Source organism: Corvus moneduloides, chromosome 8, assembly GCF_009650955.1.
Source record: "Corvus moneduloides isolate bCorMon1 chromosome 8, bCorMon1.pri, whole genome shotgun sequence".
Taxonomy (NCBI): domain Eukaryota; kingdom Metazoa; phylum Chordata; class Aves; order Passeriformes; family Corvidae; genus Corvus; species Corvus moneduloides.
Genome location: NC_045483.1, coordinates 13,158,409 through 13,184,698, shown reverse-complemented (window position 1 = coordinate 13,184,698; position 26,290 = coordinate 13,158,409). Strand labels below are relative to the sequence as shown.

General features: G+C 50.8%; 2 protein-coding genes across 7 annotated transcripts in view; both read right to left on the bottom strand.

Annotated features, from left to right (window-relative positions):
- SEMA4G (semaphorin 4G) overlaps positions 1 to 18,054 on the bottom strand; it is a 29,503-nt gene extending 11,449 nt beyond the window's left edge. For 3 of the 5 annotated variants that reach the window (XM_032117017.1, XM_032117020.1, XM_032117021.1), the window contains exon 1: positions 17,860 to 18,054. The gene's annotated coding sequence lies outside the window, so the exon portion shown is untranslated. Of the gene's footprint in view, positions 1 to 105; positions 569 to 7,313; positions 7,543 to 17,859 lie in introns of those variants that run through there. The other 2 variants (XM_032117018.1, XM_032117019.1) reach the window with 2 other exon arrangements.
- A 2,566-nt stretch (positions 18,055 to 20,620) lies between these two features.
- SLF2 (SMC5-SMC6 complex localization factor 2) overlaps positions 20,621 to 26,290 on the bottom strand; it is a 29,762-nt gene continuing 24,092 nt past the window's right edge. For both annotated transcript variants that reach the window (XM_032116264.1, XM_032116266.1), the window contains 3 exons: positions 25,366 to 25,452; positions 23,925 to 23,993; positions 20,621 to 22,777 (listed from right to left, as the gene is read on the bottom strand). In XM_032116264.1, coding sequence (XP_031972155.1) covers positions 22,742 to 22,777; positions 23,925 to 23,993; positions 25,366 to 25,452 — 192 coding nt within the window. In that variant the 3' untranslated portion in view covers positions 20,621 to 22,741. The remainder of the gene's footprint in view (positions 22,778 to 23,924; positions 23,994 to 25,365; positions 25,453 to 26,290) is intronic.

Here is a 26,290-nt window from a genome sequence, read left to right as displayed (position 1 = left end):
GAAAAGCAGCAGCAGCTCCAATGGAACTAGGAGTTTAAGAGAAAAACTGCTCGGAAAGCCCACCCCATCCCCAGGAGTGAGCTCCCAACTCCCTTGGCACCTCACCTACTTCCCAGCACGGGGGGGCCAACATAGGACCTGATAATCCAGCCTCAGCTCCCACGTCGGCTGGCGACACTGAAGAAGCAGGACCGTGGAGGCAGGACACAGCCGCAGGGCTGACGGACACCCCGAGAGGGACGAAGCCAGGAACCAGCTGCTCTACTCACAACATGTAACATCCACAGAGGCAAAAGCCCACCCTCCTACCACTGGCTATCAGTGCTCCGATGGGCTTCAGCCACAGCTCCCAGCATGGAGCCAGACCCAGGTACCGTCTCTCAACAGCAGGATGTGTTTTCTGGTCCCTGGGGAATGCCAGGAAAGCACTGGGGCGGCACAGGCGTGCAGGCGTGGGTGAGCGCGCAGGGGAGCGAGCGAGCCCCGGTCAGGTCTGACTGGGTTTACTGGGTCACGACGGAAGCTGTGTGAGCATGACTGTGCCGGCCTCAGCCTCCCACCGGCAGCCAGCACACAGCACACCCAAACGGGCTGGCCCAGTCGGCACCTCCTTAAAATCCCCACGACCAGCGTCTCTGGAGGAGCAAAAAGCTTTTGATGAGTGAATTTCACAGTCTCACCAGCCTGGATCTGGCCAAAGAAACTAGCCAAAGAAACCAGCCAAAGCTGTCACACACCTCAACAGCCACTGCAGCAGGGCTTTCTGTGGGCATAGGGGCCCCTTCCCACTGCCCCATGGTCCTCAAAGTCACAAGGCAGCAAAAGCTGGGAGCACACGCTATTTGCAAGCTGCAGTGCAGGGAAGCTGCGCTGTCTGTGGGGCTGGCAAATATGGAGAGACCACAGATGGGATCTTATGGACCCCCATGGATGTTTCCTCATCAGCACAGCTAAAAATTATGCCAGCTTTTTAATTTCAGAGGAACTCAGGAGAAAGAATGGAAGTGGTGGGTGGGAGCAGCACTTTTCCAGCTTACCCTCAGCATCCATTCTGGATGGCAAGACAGATTTGCGGAGTGGGATAAGACACTTTCCCATCCCACCCCTCCCAAGACAGCTTCTGTTTGTTTCACCAAGATCTAGTAAAGCCTAAGCAGGCTCCCAGAGTGGCTGCTGGACATTTCTCCTCTCAGGAGCTGCTCCCCTTGGCATCACAGACTACTACCAGTGAGCACTGCTGGTTGCCCAGTGGGAGCCAGGGATTTCCAGAGAGTGTTCTCTGGGTTATGGAGTTGCAAAACAGCCTTAACAAAACCCCCATCAGGGACTGCACCAGAGGACACCATTTGCACTTTGCTTTTTCAAGGCAGCCCAGCCCAGGCACTCCAAACCCCATGCAGCCGATTCCACTCTACTCACTGGGGCCAAGCCTGGCACATCCCCCTGCAGCCACTTGCATTCCCACTGCCACTGAACTGTTCTACCCTCCAGGAGACTGGCTCAAGCTGCCCTCAGGTTCAGCCGAAACAGCCCGACCCATTCCTGGTGCGGGTGGGGGGAAAGGCACCTGCTCCAGGGGATGAGGTGGGGAGAGCTCCCGGCTCCCAGGCGTGGGAACAACCAGTAAGTTATGGGAAAGGAGCCACCCAAGGACGGGAGACAAGCCTAGCCCCAGCCTGGATGCGAGCGCAATGTGTTTTGGGCCCCCCTTCCCTGGAGGCGGCAGACCTTGAGTGGGAAATCCTGCGAGATGTGGGAAGAGGAGCCAGGATGGAGGTTGCCAGGCAACTTTAATTCAGCCCTTGATGAACTTCCAGCACTTTGCTTCTGCTGCAGAGCCCAACCAGCAAATGATAAAACATCAGATCCATCCCAAGCCCATAGTGTCCACCTGTCCGTCCATTTGTACGAGGAGCTTGCTCCTGGCCTCATGCCTGGGTTGCCCTGCAAGGACATGGGTATCCTGTGGCAGCATCCCCAAAGGTCAGCACAAAACAAGCCACTGTTCCCTTTTGCAGGGGCAGGATTTGACCCGTGGGACTGGGCTGGTGCTGCTGCACAGATATTTCTCAACTAGACAGAATTTTTGTCAACAGCACAAGAAAAAAAAATGCAAACTCGTCAAAAGCCCTCCGGGAAGAGGGGACCCATGCTGGGCCAGGGAGAGAAGGAGCACAGTGACCTCCTGGGAGCCCCTCCCTGGGTTTATTTTAGTTGCTTTCTTTAAACAAAACCATGCTTGACCCTGAGGTGCTTCAGCAGACACACACAAGAGCTTCCGCTGTTCAGGAAGCAGATGTACTTCTCCTTTACCCAAATTTGGGATTTGGGCACAGAGAAGGGGAGGAAAAGCTGCAACATCAGCTTCTCTCACAGAATATCCTGCCCTGCTCCGGGCACAGAGCCCCCATGCAGAGCACAGCCATCATGGAGCCAGGGAGGCGGGTGGCAGGCCATGGGAACAGGCTCTGAATTCCCACAGCACAGTCCCCACCAGCCACCAGCAGAGCCCAGCACATCCAGAAGAGAGCACCCAGCTCTGATCCCAGAAACATTGCAGTGGGGAGGAAACACGCGAAGTAGCAAAGTGATGGATGGAACAGCGAGCGGGGACAGTCGGGGATGCAGGCCGGTTTAAGGGGTGCCAGTGCTGGAGGGAGCCAAACATCCCTGAAAAGACAAGCTGAGCAGTCAGCAATAAAACTAATAACAGCCCCATTTCCAACAGATTTGCCCCCCCCAGCACCACGCCTTGATCGCCACCCCCCTGCTGCATTCCTGTGGGGAATGCTGCCCACCCCACAAGGAGCAGGGATACACGGTGTCCCCCCTGCATGGCTGCAGGGCACAGGGTGTGTTAGCTTCTCCCAAGCTCCCTGTTTTCACTAATCTCACAAGAACTCGTTCCTCTCCTCCATCAGGTCGGGTCTGATGTGGAGCAGGAGGTTCAAAGGGGCTGCCAGGCAGCAACGGAGCTCAGTGCCAAGTCCCCATGGGACCTCTCCAACCATTCCCATCCAAACCTACCCAAAAAAGTCCAACTGAGAAAATAAGGAAAGCTGCTCTGCCCTGTGCCATGGCTGCCAGGCACAGGGACAGCTCTGCTCCAGCTGCTCCTGACACGACACAAGCAGACAGCAAGAGCACAGTGTCCAGGACAGCAGAACAGATCACTCCTCCACTGCCCACCCTAATGGAAAACCCACCAACACCATCTGTTAGTTGAAACAGTTCCTTGCCTGCATCCAGAGGCCTTGCCCAGAGCTGGCCTGGAAGGGTGCCAGGAGGGGAGGCTGAAGGGCAAACCCTTGCAGCTCAGTGGTAGGACCAAGAGCACCAAGGGATGCCACAGCCAGCCCAGACCCAGAATCCCTGGACAGAGTAGCAAAACTCCCCTCACAGGAACAATTCCTCATTGCTGAAGGCCATTAGCTCTTGCACGACAGCAGTGAGGACACAGTCCCTGTGGCTCTTCCTTCTCACACAGCACATATGTCCCCTTTGGAAACATCACAGCAGCAGCCCTGGGTTGACCCCACAGCCTGGGAGCACCTGAGAGTACAGCAGGGAGTCATGCAACAACCGGGAAGTGAAACCGGATGGTGCCGAGACTCGGTGGCCCCGCTCTGACTTCACCCTCACACCTCCAGTTCAGGACATGGGGGAAGCAGAGTGCAGCCATCGAGCCCTGGGATGTGGGGTGCAGATCCCTGGGGCTCCCACCTCCTCCATCATGAGGAAGAGGCAGGCTCAGTGCTAGCAACATCACCTCCAAACCCCAACATGTTCCATCCTTTCTTCATTTGCCGCATGACAAGCTTCACCGCTGGCCAGCAGCCCCTCGGCAGCCTGGACAAACGAACAGACAGACAGCCCTCCACATCACAGCAAATTCTCCCAGCAAGGGGGCGTCTGCATCCAAGTGGCTCAGCACTAGATGTGATCTGCAATCCAGCCTTCAAAGGCTTTGTGGCTGAAGCACATTGTCTCCTCAGCAGAAGCAGCAACATAATTGTAGAATTAAATTCCCAGGAACAATTAGAAAGAAAATGAGAAAAAAAATCCCAACCCTAAATGTAAAAGGACATCTCAAAGCCAGCAGATTTCAGGGTTTTGTAAAGCATCTGAATCCATTTGCCTGTCCCTGTGGCTGCACTGTGTTTCATTTCACTGGGCTCATACAATGCAAGACGGAATTAACTCGGGTGTTTGTTTAGAGCCGGTTTGTCTTCCAGTTTTTTTCCAAAGCCAGGTTTGAGTTTCAAAGATGTTTCTTGGCAATGCCTGGGGTTCCCGCTGTCGGGACGGTGCGGGGTTTTCCCAAGGGGAAACAAGAGGCTCAGAAATCTCACACAACCTGGGGCCCCCTTGGAAGCGGGGGCAAGAGGTGGAGCACAACCCAATTTGTCTGGAGTGAACATGGGGCTTTCTGCTGCAAGCTTGTTCCTCTCCCTTTTATTTATTCCAAAGATAAACTGTTTTCTTTTCCAAAGTCCAGCAAAACCAGATGACGGGAGCAGTTTTAGGGCTTCCAGCTTCAACATCTTGTTTCCTTTGCTTTCCCTCCAACAAAGCTTCAGTTTGGGGTCAAACCCAATTTTGATATTCCACTTTGCATTCAAAACTGCACAGCACAAAGCAGTAACATCTTGCCTTTCCCACAGTTGTTTGCATACCGCCAGCTTTGCTGCCCCAAAATCAGATCCCCACATTATTTACATGGGCCGGGCTTTTCAACAGGCAAACAGTCGCCCTCCAACAGGTAACGGAGGTGGGATTGTACCTGGAGGGAGCTTTTAAGCAACAAGAAAAGCAGAACCCAGAGCACACCCTGAATCACGAAGCTGCATCCCGGCCCCCACACCGGTTAGTTACCTGGTGCCTCAAACCCTCGGCCTCCTTCATCTCTGGACAGCAGACCTCAGGCCCCAGGAGGAAGGAGAGGGTAGGTTTGGTGATGACCTTGCTATGGCAAAGCCCTCATGCTTGTAAACCACGAGGAGCTGGTGGCACAGCCAGCCAGGGAGGGACGGAGATGGCAGCACTTCCTCCTGAAGCACCAGCCAAGTAGGGAGCTCTACCTTTGAACAGGAACAGGCACCCACGCAGCACCACTGTCGGGGGGGCAGGGGGGGAGGGGAGGGAGGGAGAGAGCGAAGTGCATAAAAAAGTCTGGGGGCATCACCCCTCCCCTCCGAGAGGCAGCAGGTCCCCAGGACAGGCCCCCTCTCACAAAACCACCCATCACATGAGCTGCTTCCCAACAAGTCTCGTCAAGATGCCAAGCAGAGCCGGCGGGAAAGTGCAGGGAAATTCCCCACACGCGGCCAGGCAAGGCTGGCACCACATCTCCACTGCACCCACCACTGCCCTCCTGCACGGGGTGCTGGCAGAGCCCCCCACTCTGGCCCCCACGCCAGTCTGGCTAAGCATACCTGGATGCTTTTTCCCGGCACATGACCTGCCAGATTTGCTGAATAAACCTCCCAGCTCCAGCAAACCTGCTGCATTCCTGGTGGGTAAAGTGGTGAAAGGTTCAAATAGATGCTGGAAGAGGCAGGGGGGGGAAACAAAGCCTCATCTGCCGGAACTGAAAGGGCAATTGGGATTTGGGGATTTTTTCCCCCCTCAGGTTGCAACACAAAAACAAAATCCTGATAGGAATCTCTCCTGCTGGGGGGCAGCTCCCTGCCCCTCACCCTCTGGGCAGAGCAAGCCTGGCCAAACCGAGATGAGGCACAGACCTGTCCTGCAGGGCACACACGAAGCATCTGCGGCTGCCGTGGTCATCCCGCCCAGGTTTGGGGTTCAGGTGGGGGGGCCCCAACCTGCACCTGCCGCAGAGGGAGGCAAAGCAGCTGGAGCCCGCAGTGGCAGGCCAACTAGCACCAAAAATGCCGCTGTTCTTATTAATAATTTCCCTGCATCTGAGCAGAACTGCACTCCTCATCCATTTTGGGAAGCCTCTTTGTCTTTGGCGACTATTTTTCTTGGCACTAGACGAGCCTTTTCACGGTTCCCCCTCCCACTTCACGCTCTTGGTTTAAAGGCCAGGCACAAGTCATTAGCCCACCTGGGCAATAATGGAGAGAGCAAAGAGAGCCCAAAATTCCAGTGCTTCAGGTACTTTCTACCTTTGGATTGGCACAAAGATGCAGAGAAGCCCCAGCACAGGCTGGTCTGCTTTGCCTGGGGGGCATCTGCAGCCCCCACAGCAATGCATCCCAAGGAGATGAATCTCGACGAGTCAGGGCTCAGACAAGCCACATTCCATGACCACCCCCTGATTTCCAAAGGGAAGGAGAGGGGGGCAGGGATTGTACTGCACCACCTGCATCGGTTTAGTACCTCATCCCAGCCATCTGAAAGAGCAGCTGACCCCAGGTAATGCTCAGCCTTCCCAAACACCCCCAGCAGTTCTCATCCCTGCAGACCCCTGATCCCCCCCAGCCTGCTGGGGAAGGAAAGGGCTGTATCCAGCCCTCCCTGCCCAGAGCTGGTGCTCTGTCTGTCTGCAATTCCTACCATCATGTTCCCTTACACCCCCAGCATATTCCCCCACCACTCCTACCCAGGTCCCCCAGACCCACCTCACCCCACGCCCCAAACCTGTCCCCCAAGTGCTCCTACATTGCCACCAGATCCAGCATATCCCACCTCCCCCTCCGGCTCATCGTCCCCACATCCTCACCTGCATCAGACCTACCCTGAACCCCTCTCCACCCTGCTTCCAAGGCTCTCCCCTCTTGTTTCCCCCAACGCATTATTCCCTGGATTTCAACCACAGCAGGTCAGAGCTCTGCTCCTCTGTCTCTGGACCCTTCCCGTGAGCAGCACCCACATCCAGCACCCCAGATCCTGCTGTGGACTCAGCACCCGGATCCAGCAGCCGAGCACACAGAACCAGCATTCCAAATCCTGCTTGTGGAACCGGACCAAGACCCGGCACTCCAGATCCAACACCCCCAACCCTGCCTGTGGATTCAGCACCAGGATCCAGCACCCCTAGTCCTCCCTACAGACTCAGCACCTGGGATCCAGCACCACAAACCCTGCCTGCAGACCCAGACCCGACCCTGATCCAGCACCCCAGGACCTACCAAGCGATTCAACACCCGCACCCAGCACTCCAGATCCTGCCCGTGGGCTGAGCGCTCAGCCTCAGCCCCGGCCGTGTGCTTGCAGCACCCACACCCAGCCGCACGACCCAGCTTCCCGGATCCTGCCTGCGGACGCGGCGCCCGAACCCAGCACCCCCCTGGCCTGCGGACCCGCACCTGCCCCGGCTGGCGCTGCTCGCGTCCCCTCGGTACCTGCCTGGTGCGGTGCGCTGGCGCAGCAGGGGAGGGCAGGGTACGGCTCGGCACGGCGGCTCGGCACGACAGGGCTCGGTTCAGCACGACAGGGCTCGGTTCAGCTCGGCTCGGCACGACAGGGCTCGGTTCAGCACGACAGGGCTCGGTTCAGCTCGGCTCGGCAGCGCAGCCCGGCTGTGCGCTGCCCCACCGTGCCGCGCCGTGCCGCGCCGTGCCGTGCCGCGCCGTGCCGGACCGAGCCGAGCCCCGCTCCGCCCCCTGCCGGCAGCGCGGGGGCCGCCGAGCCCGGCCCGCAGCCAGCGGCCGCCGGCGTGGGGCCGCGACGAGGAGGAGACGGAGGGGAGCGGAGCAGGGCCGGCCCTGCCTGCGCTGCGTGGAAGCAGGTGGCAGCATGTCCCTCGGCAGAGTCGCGGCAGGCAGGGACGGGACGCTGCCGTGCAGCTCCCCGTCGGCCCTCAACACATGCGGTGGGCCGGGGGCTCACTCAGCCCAGGAGGCTTGGGTGATGCGGCCCCCAAAAGGCCCGTGTGAACGCCCTTTGCAAAGTCAGGGAGGCAAAGGGCTGGTATCGTGGACTTGTGACTATGCAAAAGCGTGATGGAACACGGATAAGCGTCATCCTGCTCTGCCAATACAGCAACCACATGCTACCAGTGCCATTATGCCACAGCCCCCAGTCAGAGCCACCGGTGTCAGCACAGTACAGCCCCCAGCCAATGCCAGGGTGCTCACTAAGGTTTCTTGCTCCCCAAAGTCAGCCCAGCACCCTGCACTGCATGCCTGAGACAGGCAGCATGCCCCATCTTCTCTCTGCTCTCAGGATGTCTTGCCATTCACGCATGGCAGAAGGTTGTTTGGAAACACAGGCAGGTAATGGTTTCTCCGGGGCCCTGTGTGGAGCCTTTTTATCCTGGGTGGCTTCTGCAGCTCCTCCCCATGTGCAGGAGCTGCCAGGTCCAGGCCTGTGTTTGCTTTCCTTTCGTAAGCCTCCAGCACCTGGCCAACCCTCCTTCCTCACTCCTCATAGCAGCAGCAGCAAGCCTCCTGAAAGCAAAACTCTGAGCCAACACTGCGTGTAATCAGCAGGTTGGATCTAGGGCAGTTGGAAATCAGCTGGAGCAGGAGGTGGGGAAATGCTGTACCTGCATATGCTGGATTACAGCTCTCTCAGAGCTGGCAGGGTGGCCGGGTGCTGCCAGCCCACCGTTACAAAGCCATGTGCTGCCCAGTCCCAGCACCACCACCTCTGGATGCCAGCTCACCCCCTCCACTCCACACCAACCCCTCCAAGGGGTGAGGTCCCTGGGAAGGGGACAAAGCCCACCCCAACCCCAGACCCTGCAGACCTGGAGCCAGACCCACAGCAGGGCATAGGGTTGAGCAGGTTCTTCTGCAGTTGCTGAGCATTGTCTGGGGATGAGGGTCAGCCCCCACTTGAGATTCCACCACCTTTTGGACCTTTAGGGTCAGTAAAGGTGTCAGGGCCAGGGTGCTCCCATGGGGAGCCTTACTAACGTGCCGTTCTCAAGGCCTCTGTCTGCCAGGATCCTGCCTCCTACAAACACTGTGGGTGGGAGGGAAGGTAACACAGGTTTGAATCCCCCCAGTCCTCACCTACCGGTGGGTCTCAGCTGAGGAGGGACCCATCTGGGTGCTCCTGATGACAGGTGTCTCTGTCACCCTTGCACACACTCACCAAGCAGCCACCACCCCCTCTCCCAGCATGATATCCCAAAACCCGTTCCATGTCCCCACTCTCAGAACAGAGACACGACCCACCCCCTCCTCGAGCACTCCCTGCCTCCCTGCCCTCACCTCCTCTGTGCTCCCGAGGATAATTGCCATTTCCTCCTCTCCTTGGGCAAAACCCCAGTGTCTCCTCCACACCTCGCTTTGCCTCGCCCCTCTGCCCAGTCTGCGGAAGCAGGATGCCCACACGCTGGGAGCCTGGCAGGGATGGTGAGGCAGGGATGTTCTTGGCCAGCCTGTCTTACCCAGGTATGGGGGCTTCAGGTGCTGCAAGGCAGCTGGTCCTCCACATCCCCTCCAAACCCCATTCCCTACCTTACCAGAGGCACAGCTGGAGGCTGTGGGGCCAGTTATGGGGAGAGCACTGGGGAAGGGGGTGCCAGGGCTGAGACAGGGCTGCCCAAAGCTCCCCCTTATCCAGAGCACTGTGCCCATCCCATCCTGCAACAGCACTCCCTGCCTCCCACATGGCTGGAAGCCGAACCAAGCACAAATTGGAGCTTCGTTAGCTGCTGGCCTTGCAGTAGGATAATTAGTGCGTGAGTGCAGAGCAAGCTGAGCCTGGCGCGACCAGCACTGCGCTTTTACAGGCCCGAGCTTGCGAGGCTTTAATTAATTAACACGAGTCATTGGCAGCTGGAAACAGATCTATTTTCAGAGCTTTGCCTGCTCTGCTGCCCCCATGAGATTAACTGAAGGAATTTAGGGCTCCACGAGGTTGAAGGCCAGGGCCTTCCTCTTCTTTGCATGGCTTTCCCAAGAGTCAGAGCGGGTTCCAGGCAGTGGGAGCCCAAACAGACCCAACCCTCTCCTGCATCCCTCTTATCCGCAGATCGGTTCTGCCAAACAGGGAGGTCTGGCTGCTGCTTCAACCCTAGCCCAGAGCCAGGAAGCCGCTGGAAGGGGAATTTCCTATTGGGGCAGATCTAGAATCATAGAATCATTAAGGTTGGAAGTGATCTCTGAGATCATTGAGTCCAATCTTTGACCAAACAACACCTGGTCAAGAAAACCACAACACTAAGTGCCATGTCCAGTCATTTCTTGAATATCTTCAGGGGTGGTGACCCCACCACTTCCCTGGGCAATCCATTCCAATACTTGACCACACATACAGAGAATAAATTCTTCATCATGTCCAACTTGAACCTCCCCTGGTGCAGCTTGAGGCCAATCCTCTTGTCCTATCACTTGTTACTTGGGAGAAGAGACTGATCCTCACCTTGCTACAACCTCCTTTCAGGCAGTTGTAGAGAGCGATAAGGTCTCCAGAAAGTCATTTTCTCCAGGTTAAACAACCCCAGCTTCATAATTTGCTCCTCACAGGACTTACAGCCCTACAACCCCTATCCCGGGGGCCAGCTCAGAGCAGGGCAGCCTTTGAGTCACGACATGGTGCCTTGCGAAACCCATCTCCCCAAAACCATGCAAGACTTTATCTGTGACGCTCTCTCCCTGTTACTCCAAACAGCCTTTAGGACAAGGAAATGCTTTTGTGCCCTCATCACCAGCCCAGAGATTGGTTACTGTTTAATTTCTTCTTGTTTCACTTACACACTGTGTCCCACAGAGAGAGGACCAGGTAGAGCAGGCTCTGCCACGTCACAGCCCCATCCATACATGGGCCAGCTGCCCAGCACAGCACAGCCCCACCGCTCCAGCACATGGCAAAACCAGGCAGATGCCGACACTCAGACGGCATTTTTGGGTTCACCTGTCTCTGCCACACAACTCTACCCATGGCAGTGAGAAGAAAAGCTCACAGACAGTCCCTTTCACCCCTCAGATGCCCAGGGAGACAGGGCAAAGCCATGGCAGCTCTCATGTTTCACTTGGCACCACAACCCCGTCCTAGCCAGCATCCCAAATGATGCGAGGAATTGTAACAGGGCCACGACACCGTGAAATATTGATGGGATTAGCGCGGATCAGCTCTCCCAGCACACGTGCTGTGCTCGCCCCAAACCTGGGAGACAGCGACCTGCGTGCACTCAGGTTGCAGCTCAGCGCCCGGGGCGGCAGTGCTGCCGGGTGCTCCCTGCCAGAGACACTTCCCCAGCCACCGCCAGCCTGCAGCCTTCCTGGGGGGACATGGGGATCCTGTCAGAGCACACAGTGACATGATTTAAGGTGCTTAATGCCTGACATTGCTCTGCCTCAAGTGCCTCAAGGTCTGCTGGGGATGAACCATTGTCTGGCTTGGTTGTAGCTCGGCACCAATTGTCACCCTGGACCCCGAGGGACCCTCAACCTGCCTGCAGTCCCAAAATATGCCAGTCCCCAGGCTCCAGCCCTCTTGCCCCCTCTCAGGTTTATCCTGCACAGCCAAGACCTTAGTGGAGGTCGCATGCATGGGGGTGTCCAGGGTGATGGTCAGGAGACCCCCACACTCCCCACTGCTGTATGTCCCGTCTCTCACCGCTGGGAACCAGGTTTGGTCAGACAGAGGATTTCATTATGGATCATAGATGTGGAAATACAGCTTAGCAGGATCAAATAGCAGCCAGGATTAAATCAGAAATACACTGGCAGGGTGCACACCATGGGAGCAGCCTGTCACAAAGGGCTCTGTTTTGGGATTGCAGCACTAACAGGGCATCAGTGCCTATCAAACCCATGGGGTTGATCAGGATCCCCAGCCTTTGGTAGGAAACTGCTTCCTAAGGCAGGCCTGGCTTCTGCTCAACAGTACCTGCAGCCTGCCTTTCCCTTGCCCCAAGCAGGAAAAGTGAGATAAAACTCCAGATCTGGGATTTGGTTTGCCAGCCTCTGTGATCCAAGAGGCAGCAGGCATCCCAACAGTTTCAAGCTCCTCTCTGGACTGGTTTAAAAGCCAGCTAGGAGTTACAAAATCATGGTGCTCCAGCAGCTGGGAATTTATGAAACCCACAAAAGAATTGTGAAACTCAGGCTAAGGCTGTGCCAGCCTGCACCGTGGCGAGAGGCATGTTACAGAGTCAAAACCACCAGCAGAAAAACGGGTACTTTCCCCTTTTGACGTGAGAAAGCAACAAGCAAACCAGCCTTTCTCCAGGCCCCTCCGTCCCTCAACTACACTGTGAGACCTGCACTGCTGCTTTACCTGCCTCCATGGATAAAAAGCCCAGTGGGGAGCACACCAGCCCCACACCACGGGGTGAGTCTCAGTGCTCCAGTGCCCACCCTCTCAGCAGTCTCCTTTGCCCACCGCAGGAGCGGTCTGCCCAGATTCCAGGCCCGCAGAGCTGTGTGAAGCAGAGGAACGGAAAAGACCCGATGGTGCTGCCTGGACTCTGACAGCAGCACCTGGGGCTTCCCAGCAGCTGAGTACACACTCACCAGGCTTGGCTTTGTTTCTTGAGAGCGTCATGGACTCGTCAAGCCAAGCGTGATGCTCCACAGATTAGCCCCGGGAAAAAAGATGTTCCAGAGGGCACAGAGCATGAAAGGCTTAGGAGCCTCTTCCCTTCAAGTCATTGAGCAAACTTTCCAAACCACTGTTTCTTCAGGCTGAGAGCCAGCGGGGAAAATTACAATTGCAGAAGAATTTGTCTGAGAAAGTTATAAGGAGATGGAAAAAGGCAGGGGCAGACCGGAAGAGCCAGCCCGTGCTGCAGCCCCTCCAGCCCAAGGCTCAGCTTCACGGAGGGAGGGATGGGACTTTTCTCCCCAGCTCAGTATAGCACAGAGCTGCTGCCTCGACTTCCTGCAAGATCACATGCTGCATTTCTCCTCCCATAAATGTTTGGCAGGGGAAATTGGGATGTTTTGCCCAAGGCCATTTGTTGATGAGGGCTGCCAGGTGCCGGCAGCCCCAGCCACAGAGCCAAGCACCGTGCCAGGGCAGATTTTCTCAAGGGAGAAGCCGCTGAGTCACAGCAGCCTCCGATCCGTTCCCACAAGCCCGGCTGCAAGAGACGCACGGGAGTTCACGGAGGACAGGCGCTCACACAGGGAGCTGGCAGGGTTTGGTTTGCTTGTCTGCAAACCTCTCTAAGCCAGCGGAAAGCATCTCCCTGGCTCAGGATCTGTCGGCAGCGTGCCCTCAGGGAAGGGCTGGTGAGACTGCGGCAGGGCAGGGTCCTGACCTGCCTTTCAACCAGGCAGAGCTGCTTCGGGATGCTCCTGCAGCATGGGGGGAAAACGCCAGCAGCCACTGGGAATTCCATTAGGGAATGGAGTTTTGGGGCTCAGTGTGGGGTTTTGTCCCAGCTCTGGGGGAGGAGCAGGACAAAAGTGGGTGCAGGCAGGGAAGAGGCAGAGGCATAGCTCCAGGAGAAGTGACTGGCTGGGCTGGACATTGGCAACCCCTCTGCCCATCATCATCCCAGCTGCTCCCAGTAAAAGCAGGCAGGCTCCAGCCTGGCCAGGGGGCACAGGGGTGTCTCTCTCTGTTTCTGCAGTGGGGCACAGGCTCCTGTGTTTTCCCCTGCACGGCAGGTCAGGTCCCTGCCACACACTGCCTAGAGCAGCAACACAAATACCTGGGAGTGCATGAGGGCTGGGATGACTGGTGCCTTTTAAAAGCTGCCCTTTTGGGTGAGCCAACCTGCAGCCCCCAGAGCGAAAGCCAGGAAGGTGTTATGGCCACCAGCATCCACCCTCTGGGCCAAGCCACCAGACAGGATCCATGTCCCCACAGCTTCACCTCTTGGCCTTGTCCCTGTGCCCAAGCAACCTCTCTCCCAGCCCTGCCTCCTCCAGCTCAATGCTTGGATGACCCATGGGCATCCTACCCCTCCTTCCCAGGCACCAAACCCCTACACTGCCGTCTCTGCCACCAAAGAAGAAACAACCCCAGCAGCGCAGTAAATAACACCCCACACACAGCAGAGCCCTGGCAAGCAGAGCCGGGCACATCCATCACTCTCACAGTTTTTCTTCAGCTCTGACACTTTGATAGGGACGAGGGGGTGGGGAAGGAAAGTAGCTTCCAGAATTTATGAGCTAGGATTTAAAAATACAACCTCCCAGAAGCGCTGCAAAACCCAGAGATGGCGAAGGCGAGTGGCTCAGAAGTTGCCTTTAGAAACGAATGCAAAAGCTGCACCCGCCTTGGAAAGAGGGATTCGAGAGACCTGCGTGGCTGATGTCACAAACCACATCCCCAGTGGGATCATTTTGCAAGTCACAGCTCTCTGTGCTGTGCATCACAAGTGAAGTGAAAGGTAGAGGCAACAAATGATGAGTTAAAATCCCTCCAGCCCAATGGGAATGTCACTCTCAGTGCAGACGGCATTTGAACTGTCACCTTCAATCTCCCAGAGTTTCTCTTCTACATCCCTGACCTTCCACTGGAACATGCATAACCAGCCTTCCAGCCCTTTTGGAAGCAGATCTCCTTTATGCAAAGAAAAGAGCTTGTAGCTGTAAATTTAGCTGAAAACATCTCTGCCACAGGGAATCACGTATCAAATAATAAAGCCAAATGAATGTCAGGAAGAACAACCACAATATTGGAGTCCTTGGTCTTTACAGATGGACTGTCCCTCAGCAGGGTGCTGCAGAATGAACAGCTGAAAAATGTTACCCAGTCATTAAAAACATCTAAAAGTAATTTAGCCTGAGTGACAATGATGCTCAAAGCAAGTTGTTTGTCTGCTGAGATAAAATGAGCTATTTCAAGCTTGCCTTTTGTTGTAGTTTTCTTTTAAAGTCAGAAAGGACTGAAAAACGCTGAGCTGACAGCCTCACCAGCAGAGCCCTGTTGCTGTGGGGAGCATCACCATGAGCTGCTCTGATCCCCCCTGCCATCACTCTCCCATATTCCCTGGAAGGATGCTCAGAATGGTCCGGGAAGATGGTCCCCGGGGCCACCACAGCATCTCTGCTGCATTACAGTGCCATTTAGGATGATGGTTTTGCTATGGAAACATCTCCCTCCTAACAACAGATCTGTCAGCACGTGTCCCAAAAGCAGACCAGCATTCATTACATGGTAATTTTTGCTTCCCTGTGATGGAGGCCAGAGACTTATCCTTCCCATGCTTTTCTTTAAAAAAACCCAACAAAATCCTAACAAAACCGAACAACCTGAATATCTCGGTTCACAAATCAACAGCATGGCATGAGCCCAGGGCTCCTCCAAAATCTCCTTGTAAGCGTATTTTTGGTGGGCTCTTTGGACATGCAGAGCATTTCAAATGCCCAATGTTAAATATTTCAGGTGAAACATAACTCCTCTAAGTGTAGCCAGCCTTACTCTGAAGCTCCATTTCAGTGAAATTTCCCAGCAGCCTTCAGGAATTGATTTGCTTCTTGCTGGTACCTTCTCTCTGTGCTGTTCAACTGAGTTAATGTATTCCAAAACCTGATTTTTTTTTCTCCCCCTACATAATCAGATTTTTGGAGGCTGCAGTGAGATGCCTTACAAGCAGTTTTTGTCCTTAGGTGTTTTCTGAGCAGGCTGCATCCATCACGTCCTGGTGCTTTTTAGCACATCTCTGTATGAAAGGTTCATTCAAGAGTCAGCTGAATTCCTTTGATTCATGTTCCTGCATATCCATATAGCTAATTTACCTTTATTAAAAGAAAAAAAAAAAAAGGGGAAAGAAGAGGAACTATTAAGAAGGACAGTGTCAAGGCCAGCAGAGCGAGTGCCGGAGGGCTGGGTTAATGAGCTCCGTGGTTGCTGCTGTCCAAGTGCCCAGGCTGGCTGGAGCCAGGAGCTGCTGCCCCAGCAGGGCTGACTCAGTCCTTCACTGGGCAGACACAGGCTGCAGGATCCTGCACCCCTCTTGGAGTAGTCCCTGTGCTTTGGGGTCTAACCTCACTTACTCCAGCCTTCTCCCTGGTATTTTCCTGCGTGCATTCAGCTCGGGCCAAGCCCCCTGCCCAGCCCGAGCTGCATCCTGGCGCTTTGGGGAGAAGGTGAAACACGAATATGGATAAATGGATTTGCCCTCACGTCTCACAGAAATGCCTCTCTGTTCGCTCCTGTGGGCCGGACAAGGACGCTGCCCCCCTGCTGCCTGTGCCAGCAAGGTCACTGAGCTGTGGCCTGGCAAGGACACTTCCAAGGAGAGGCACCAGGGATTTGCAAGACACTCATCACAATAGTTTATTCTTGTCATTTCTGACCCTCAGGATAGGAAGAACATCAGAGCACTGCAGGCACAAAACAACAAGCTTTGTAGGTCATATCAGCGCATAAAGTACCATTAGGAACCACGGCACGAAGCATGAATAATACTTCCTTTATTCCATCATATACCTCAACGCCCTTTAAATAAATGCAAATGGTTTTTTGTGGATGATGTTTGTACGAGACGCTTGCTCAGGGACTCGGGGCTGAAATGGAGCTGGAGCAGTAATTTTGTTCTCTCCCCTATGACAAGTCAGTGTCTGCAGCACCATCTTATAGGCTTAGTGACAGTCCAAGCCAACCCAGGCAAAAAAAACCAAGAGAACACTGTAAATCTTCCTCGCAGAGATTTATGCTCTGCCCGTTAAACCAGAACCACAAAACACACGTCCTTCCATGCTACCCTCCTCTCTCTGAAGGACATCAAGGCACGAAAAAACTTTGAAGGACTCCAAGCCTGGAAAGGGACCTTCAAGAGCCAATTGCATCATTTCTGAAAAGCCACCAACAGTCAGACTCGACAGCTTAAATCCTGAAATCCTTTCAGCAAATAATGACCTCGATTGCTAAAAATGATCAGATAACGCAAAGGCAGAGAGAGATGCGCAGTGAGTCATCGCCCCTCAAGCACTTAAATGCCCTTTGGTCTCAGCCGGAGCGGGGTGAGGTTGCCCCCAAGAGGCAAACCTGACACAGCAAGTAGAGAGGGAAAATGCTGAATTGTGCTCTAGAGGTGCCACATAGGAAGGATAGGTTTTTTTAAATCTCCTCATCTGCTCTTAGTTGTACTTCTCCCTAGCTGCAAACATCTATGGATGGGGTGGGAGGGGAGAGGAAGGAGGTCAGCTCTGGCATGTGGTTGGCTGTGTTCTGCTGGAGCTCCTGAACCACACAACTCGTTTTCCTAGTCTCACTCACAGAGTCATTAGAAAGATCAAAAAATGACACTGAATTTTCTTCAGCCAAATGAAACATTTGACCCCATACACCTCTCCAGACTACTTTAGAGCAAGGGCTGGCACCACCTTCAACAGCAACTTCTGTCTCAGGAATGGATGGGGAGACACAACAGTGGGCACGACAGACAGTTTGGAAACCGTGAGATTACATGAAATCCCTCAGCTGTTCACGTAAAGCATACAGGCAGTAACACCACACTGGACCAAATCCTAGCACCTTGCACGGGGTGAAGGAACAGGACAGACATCTGGGATACCTTCCCAGCACACGCTCCACCCTCCAGGGATCAGCAGCCTGAAGCTTTCTCAGCCAGGGAGAGCCGCTTTCATTTCATAGACCCCCACTGCATTTTTCTGCTGCAAAATGCTCTTTGAACCTCTAAGCTTTTAGCATCCACAACATCCTGAGGCAAGCAAATCCCCAGCTCCTGTCTCCTTTTGTTTGCTTTGAGCTTTCCTGCTAATAAAAGAACTATGGAGTCTGAAGCCATATTACAGAGCACCATTGAATGGCTTCTCCTTATTTGCCCTTTTTCAGGCCATTTGATTGCTGAGCACTCCATCTTACTTGCCAACATTACAGCTATTTCAGAGAGATGCAGTCAACTTAGGGCCACTGCAATTTATTCCTGTCCTTTACACACACATACACACAGACTCCCTCACAAAGGGCTAAACCTATGACATAACCACAGATTTAACCATTCCTGCAGCTGCTTTTTGAGAGGACACAGTTTAAACACCCAAGCTGAGATGCACCCAGGGTACTCACTGATCCTGCACCAGGCTCCTCGTGGGTCCCCCTGTCCTGCTCAGCCGCAGAACATTCCCGCATCCCCAGCACGAGCCCCTGCTGCAGCACCTCAGCTCACTGTCAGCTCCAAACTGGAAGCGTCATCTCCAAAATTACTGTTGCGCTGGCTCCTGCCAGACTCTTAATTAGAGGAAGGCTGACACAGTTTCTCAGCAAACGGCGTTCGCATACTGCAGGAAAAAACAGAATGAGGGCAAGAGGAAAAATGGGCTAATCAGAGAAAATCAACTGGAGGCAAAAACACGTTGTGTTGTGCAAACCTTACCATAACAATGATGGAGCACAAAATACTGGGGGGAAAAAATGGGTTAGTACACAGGGGAGGCAGGCAGCGCTCTGCAAAGGTGGAGGAGAGTTGATATGCAGTGCAGCATCTCAGCATCCTCACCTGGCAGGCCTCTCCCCACAGCCTGGTTAGGGCAAAGGGGACAGGCTCAGTTTCCAGCACACAGATCAATGTGTCTGAGAGCCTGAACGATGCTGTCTGTGGAGCCCACGGCTGCCCTGCATGATTTACGCTGCCTTTATGAAAGCCTGCAGTGCGAATAAAGCATGAAACTGGGTGCCTTGTCCTCCTCTCCCCACCACTGCCCCTGGCAGCTTGAAGCTATTGTTTTTATTCCAGCTGCAGCCTGGCGGTCAGTCCGGAGAGGAAAGAGACCCTCTGCTCCTACATCTGCTCTGAGAGCCAGGAGTTTCATCAAGCCTCGGGAGAAGAGAGCCTGAGACCCAGAGGCAAAGCCCCAGAGCCTGCGTGCCAAGCCCCAGCTCACAGCGCTCACTGCTCGGGTGAAGGACTCGCCCCGTAGCACAAAAGCAGCACAAATCCATTTATCCTTTCTGCTTCGCTCTGTGAGAGGGAAGGAGCATCGCTCGCCCGGCTTCAGGCAGCTCCAGCCGCAAATGCAAACCCAAAGGGAAGCACGGGGACAAGGGCGTGTGAAAATGGCCCCTTCATCCACCCCTACACACCATACGGGCCAAACCTGCCTTGAAAAGCTTTAGGTTTTCCCCCAGGCTGATGGCAAAGGCACTTTGATGACAATGAAGGAAACAATTCCAGCGGAGTTTCCATCCCCTCCCCTGTGACTTCCCTACAGGGAACTGGGAGGTGTCAGGAAAGCTGAAGGAGGTGAAACATTAGCAGCAGCTCACCACGCAGAGACAAGGCAGGCATTCAAAAAAAAGTACAACGTATCCAAACGCTACTTAAAAGCACCCTGAAAGTACAGGACTGGCTTTCTCCATCCAGACCAAAATACCAAGATGGGAAGACGCGACTGTTTTTCTTCTCTCACCACCCAGCCTTGCTTTTGATATCAGATAGAATAGTCCCTTTCAAATTCCTGACTGCAAAGGCGAGGAAGCACTGGCTGAAAAAAGCATCAGTCAGGCAAAACTAAAAGCCTCTCCGCGAAGAGAAGCCCTTCGAGGAATTTAGTTTCTCGAGGATCCTCCCCACCAGCAGCCCACGCCTTTCCCCAGCACTGAAAGCCCTTTTCAACACGTGATAAGAAGGGGCCCTGCCAGTAAAGACGGCAAAATAAGCACAAGACAAAACATGAAGGTATATCACAGCCTGCGGGAAATATGGGGAAACAGCAATTAAAGGAATTCTGATAAGTGAAACCGCAAGGAATAAGCTAAACCCACGAATGATTGTCTGACCTCTCTGGGCAGCTCCTTTGGAGCTCCTCAGCAGCTGCTTAGGCTCCTACAAGCTCATCAAACCTCGCCCCTGCTCAAAGTCAGCCAGTCCCAAGAGCCTTTTCTCTCTTTCTGGATGCAGAAACAAGCACTAATACACCAGTGGTTAACAGCTGCCCCACTGGGGAACTTTGGGCAAGAAGCAGTTTTCCAAAAGCTCACAAACCCAAGGAACAAGACCCCAGAAAAATCAGGAGGATCATCTCCAGCAGAAACCTTTCTGATTTGCCCTTTTCAGTAAAACAAAAAGTCACACAACCATCACAAACCGGTGGAAGACAAAAAACCAGAATACAAACCCCAAGCCAGATACTGTGTTATACACATAGTTCTGCCGGGAAAGAAAACAAACATACAAGACCAGTGTTGGCACTGTAGCTCTAGTATTCCTGCTAATGACAGGAGCAGCAGAGGGACCCAACTACCTGGAAGTACTTGCTTGAATCTCCACAGCAGCACAGCCTCTGTCGCAGCCCCTGTGCACAAGTGCTGGCCAGGGCGGGTGCTGGACAGTGCTGAGCACAGGCACCTCTAATGGAGACAGATCTGGCTTTCTGTGCTCAGAAAACCAGCACTGCAGCATCCATCCCTCAGTATTAAAAGTCTTTTTTCACTGAACTGCTGCCTCTAAAATGCCTTTGCAGCAATCTAACCAGATGCTCCACCAATAATAACCACACACTTCAGGTGTTCCAGTCACCTGCTTTTCCAAAGACATTCTCAACTCAATCATCAGCTTTGGGGTTTCAGAGAGTTCCTGCAGCCACTGCATCAATGAAGTGTCCTCCTGACCTTCAGCCAGACCTACCTGCAAGTCATTAATCACTTCTGAAATCCCCATCCATTACCAAGTTCCACAACAGGAACAGTGAGAATATGAGATGCACAAATAGTTTTGCTGGCAGATTTCTTCAACTTTTAAACAAGAAGTATTTGGGTTATTTTACGCCATATAAAATTAAAAAAAAAAAAAAAAAAAAAAAAGAGAAAAAGGCAAGGGGCTACAAATACATATTTTATAATCAGACTTTAATTTTTTCTGTTATTACTGCAATAAAGTACACCTACTTCCACATGAAATGTGATCATCTGGCTCTTAATACAGCCAACATAGTATCAAAAGATAGACCTCAGTGCAAAATGCTTCTCTGAAGACATCCAAAGCAGTTAAGACCTTTAGTGTGCAAACAACCTTTTCCAACGCATGTAAGTCCTGGCTGAGGGACAGCAAATGAGTTGGCAAAACACAAGGGCAGCAGGTTTACTATTTCAGTGCCAGGAGCCCCTTGGAAAGGCCCTGTAGTGATCACCTGTGTAAGGATTCTGATGAGCATCAAATTCAACCCACATCTAGACTTCAGCTAGAAAACAGATGGAAGAGAAGTCCAGACAAAGCAGGAGTGGGGGAGAGAGGGAAAGTGCTAAAATGTATACATGGGCAGTAAGCATGGAAACACAGGACTGGCTGAGCTGAGAATGATTTCAAGACTGTCTCCATCTATAGTGAGCTAATCAGCTGTGAACCCAAGAATTTTAACATGTGCCACAAGAACAAAATAGGACCCGCAGCCATTTTTTCTGGTGTGAAACAGAGCCCATTTTGTCCAGGGACATTTAACTAGAAAGGCGTGTCTGGTTTTATTTTTCCATTGTTCTTTTAAATAAAAGTAAATATAAAAGTGGTTATTTTGTGTGGAAAAAACCCCAAACCTCAGCAGTTTCAACATGCTTTGAACTGCAGTACAAAAGCTGTTCATCCAAACCCCTCCCCTTCTTCAAAATATACATGCCAGCAATATCAACTTTACACGGTAAGAAAATATATACACATTAAATACAGTAAACATTCTGCATTTTTTTTACCTTTATACAATATTAGTGAAAAAAAAATCCATTAATAAAACTACATACAATATATTCGACAGAGTAAGCAACTGTTACGAGAGGGAAGGCAGATGAGCTATCAAAGACAGCAAAAGATGGCATTGACATAACGATGTTAACACTCGAAAAGAAAAAATACATTTAGTACGAATTTGCAGATGTCATAGATTTCCTCTAAGATGTGTCCATTCTATAGCAGCTCTTTTATATGTAATATACATAATTAAATTTGAAGGTTTTGTGGGTGGCAGGTTTTTTAAGCCTTATTTTACATTCTTATCATACAAGACAGGGTAATCTACAAGAATTAAAACAGAACAGTATTATAAAACACACGTGTTGACGTTATTAAAAAATCTTACTTATTATGGGAATCCCCATTGGTGCTGCTACCCAATACCTTAACTTTCTCTTCCTATATACACCCATCCTACAGACAAACCACAGTGTAAGATTGAAGTGACAGCATTTGCACAGATAGCATAAAAGGAGATCACACCTTCCTCTAATTATTCCAAAAACAGCTCCTGGAGCTTTGGGCACATATTGTGTGTGCAGCAGGACTTCACACCAAGGAATTCAGTCTTCATATGGCTTTCACAGTCTTTACACAGGTGAGCCAAATGCTTTTCTCAAATCTCCACGGAGATGGTATTTTAGGATTAGTATTTTCTCCATTTAAAGAAAGTGCAACTGTTTATTTTGTATTTTTAAGAGACACTAGATGTTCATACCAATTCTGCTTTGCAGATTACCATGATTCAGCCCAGATCTGAACCACTTCCTCGCCTGCTCACCACAGGGGAGGTCTAACACTGTTTCTGAACTCGCATGTCACGTCACAGGGCAGTTCTTCCCCAGCCAACCTAAAACAATGCTTGCAGGTATGTCCTGGCAAGAAAATGAATACATACTGTTTTCAAATATGTCTTGTGATTAGCAAGGAAAACAAGAAAACTTCCCCCAGCTTTCAAGATGGTAAAATATTTATACCCAATTCTGATAGGGCTATAGGAACAGCTGGAGTTTTTTCAGTTTATCCACTTCAATTTTTCAGAAGTAGAGCATTTGTAGTAAAAACCAATGTTAGTCAAATCACATCCTCATGTGTCTAGTACTTGTCTGAATCAAGCTCAAGTTCTAACTCAGGTGACTGATTTCTTCTGTTCCAAGCAAGGTGAAGTTCCATTCATTCTGCATCTTCTTTGATTTCAGTTTCTCTGTTATTTTCCCTTAACTAGGCAAGATTTCATGAATCTGGCTCCCAGAAGTCATGCAGTTTTCCCTAAAGAGTAAAAACAAATTAGTACACAAGTCAGAAATCCAGTGTCAGAAGAACTGAGTAGAGAGTAGGCAAGTGCTTAGCTTGGGAGCACCTCAAAGGGCTGGAAAAGGTCCCTGGAATTTTATTCTGAAACATTTGCCAGTTTCCCTTACGTGAATCAACCCCAAACATCTCGGAAAAAACAACTCTGAAAGAGCTACCTCATTATCAACTTTCATTAATTGCTAAGCAGATTCTGCAGCCATGTGTTACATGTGTTGCTCCCCGCTCTAGAACATGAAATCTCACACACACTACACACAACTCTTTTTTTTTGCACATGGTTGGGAGAGATTAATAGTCTTTACAAATGGTTAATTACAGAGTTTTTACCTGCAATCCATACTAGGCATATATGTATAACTTAAATTTTATGTAAATGATACTCTGCATTACTGGAAAGCTAAGCTTTTCCAAGAGAGAGAGCTTTATGTTCCAAGACAGGACTCAAACAGTTGGTCTGATCACATTACAACAGAAACCTTACCAGGTTGGAAGAAACAACTCTGAACTTTGGGTATCATAGAAATTATCCACCTATTCCACCAAGGTCGGCTAGGTGTCACAAAGGCAAATATTTCTGAGGCATATCATGGCATTATTTACTACTGTGTACTTCTACAAACACGAGAGGCTTTGCCTAATCATGGCATGAAATTTGACACATTCAAAGGGGGAGGAGTTGTCGAGAGCCCTCAATAATACGTGAATAAAGCCCTGGACTCAAGAAGTCTCAAAGCAACATGGTGCCAGACCACAGCAGGAAGTGCCTCACTGCATTCCTGCCCCAACGTCCTTTTGGAAGCATCTGCTAATAGCTGTAATCAGAGACAGGCCCTGTGACTTGACTCAAACTGGGATTTCAGTGTATGACACACACCTTCACAAAACCAGCACTTTTAAGGATGGAGAGGAGATCTTGGTTTTAATGAAGCCAGCAAAGTAAGAATTTTAATTAAAATCCATTCCAATACATCTAAGTGTATTTCACAGCCACACCATTTATGAAGAAAATTTCTTGAAAAGAATATGCTATTTTCAAGTGCTAAAAAATGAGTTACATGCACCCCGCAATGTGAGAAGAGAGAAAATGGTTTCATTACAGTACCTGAGTAAGCCGAGTGGTTTGTATCACATCCTGCCATTTGCCATATATCCTAGCAGCCAAGCCTTTTACCTGCAAATTCACACTGATTACTTTAGCCATTTATGTTTAAAAAGGCAAAATCATACCCCCCCCAGCTTTAAACTCATAAAACCCCAGATAACCCAACCTACAAGGTTTACTGGAAAGGAACAATTTTATTGTCACTAAGTATCATCACATCAACTTCAGATCCTTGTAACTCGTGACTGAATTTAAAGTCATGCACTCCACAAACACATTAGAGGCACATGACTCCCTAGGTTAAATGTTTGGAATCACTATGCAAACCTCTGGCCTCCAAACACCACCTCATCCCTGGGTCATGAGGTTTGTCACACAAGTCTGTTTATACCTTAAAGGTGCAACTGCAGCCACAAAAGCCAACAATGCAGCACTGGCTGCTTCTGAAACCAATTCCTTGTACATAAACCTGTGCTTTTTCATAACCAATCACAAGCAGGCGTTTAATCCAAGCCATTCACACTGAGATTTGCTTCATATGCTGTGTTAAAACCCAGCACAGTGGCATCCTCTAGAAGTTATTGCTGTATTACACAATGAAGCAATGGAGAAAACCAGAGTAAGATTTTCCCCTTTCAATGCAAAGGCAAATAGAAACTGAAGTGAAAGTGACCAGAGATACAACAATCCAAGGCAGGAGTAATTAACTTGTTAAAAGCATCCACGCTCCACTAATCTGGCTGAGAAAGAAAAGAACAATGTTTTTGAGAGGCAAGTAAGCACACAAGTGCAAATGTCTGATTTAAAGCTGAAGAAGCCAAGGCTTTTCAAAGTTGGGGCTGGTCACTTTGTCACTGAGCTGACTTGGTTTGTTACAACAGCATGTAAAGCATGAAGGTCACAAAATTAGGACTACCAATAGTAAGGCCCACATCACAAAGCAAACAAAGGGCAACTGTCCAAGCTTGATGCTAGATCACATACACTGTTGGCTTAAATCCAAAGCATTTTTAATTAACTCATTCATTTGGAAAATAAAATGGAGACTCATGCAAGACAGGCAACTTTTTCAGTCCTCTGTATTGGGCCCTGCATGTAGGGCCGGCTCTTACAACTGGAGTCAGCTGTCAGTGACTGCCACAAAGAGAAAGAGAGCAATTCTGTGGGCCTGAAAGTTGAGATGCCTGGCTAAAAGGGAGACCAGTCACATTTTACAGCTGTTAAAGAGTCCTGTTGTTAGCAAAAGGAGAATTTTCAGTGAATTAAAATGGGTATGTATTTATCCCCATGCAAAGACATGATGCAGACAGGAAAAAACCCCCAAACCCATGAGGAACTCCTAGAATTTCCAGGGCTGGGATGAGGGAACAACACGCACCACAAACACTAAAAACCAACCCAAAGCAAAAACAAAACAGAAAAATCAAGTTTTGCATCTTACCTTCGACCGATAAAACAGCCTTGCATCTTCCCTAATATCACCTTTTACGTGCTTATCTAAGGCACGACAAAGCTTCAGTAAGTGTTGCTAAATAAAGACAAAAGTGTACAGCTATTAAATCCTCCATGTCAAAACTACAAGCTTTATTCAAATATTATAGCAATTTTAAAATTACATGCTTCAGTTTGATTTTTTCTCAGAAATACATAGTAAAGAAAGGGAAAAGAAAGGAAACAAGATCACATTGTAAGATCCTCTATCTGTTGCTGGCATGCTCCTGGTAAACCAGGTCTGAGTTTTTAAAAGCAGCTTCAAAGTATAGCAGAGCTATACAACACAAATTCTAAAGTTCCTACTAAACTAATTTGCAAATCCTTTCTGTCCCCAAAGTAGCAAACACAGGGCAGTGCCATTCACATTTTTTATCAGCAAAAAAAGTTCTGAAGCTACAATAGCTAAAAATAATCTTTTCAGTAATGATGACTTGGGTAATTTCTTTTGTAGGAATTGGCTGAGCAGGTAAAATATATCCAAGGTTTATGTGCTGATCTTTTATTTCTCTTTAAATTTCTCATACTTTAATAAAGCAGTTTTGCACTTCATAATCTCCTGATAATGACTCCCAAGGTCTTTCACATTCTGTTAATTTCTTCATAAAATTCCTGTTTTCAGTCTATCACCGAGCAGCTGCCAAGAGGCTCTGCTCTGCAGAACAGGTGAGACATGCTGAAATTCTATTTATAAACATCTGCTGGTGTCTCAAGGCCACCACAATTTACCCCCTCTAACTGGAAGGGGGCCAGAAATTAAATAGTTAAGATTGATTTTACACCAGTCTAGCTTGCACAATATTATGCCACACCCCTCTTATCACTTGATGGCTAACAGGTAAGTGAATAATAGAATTTTTCTTCATTAAGAGATT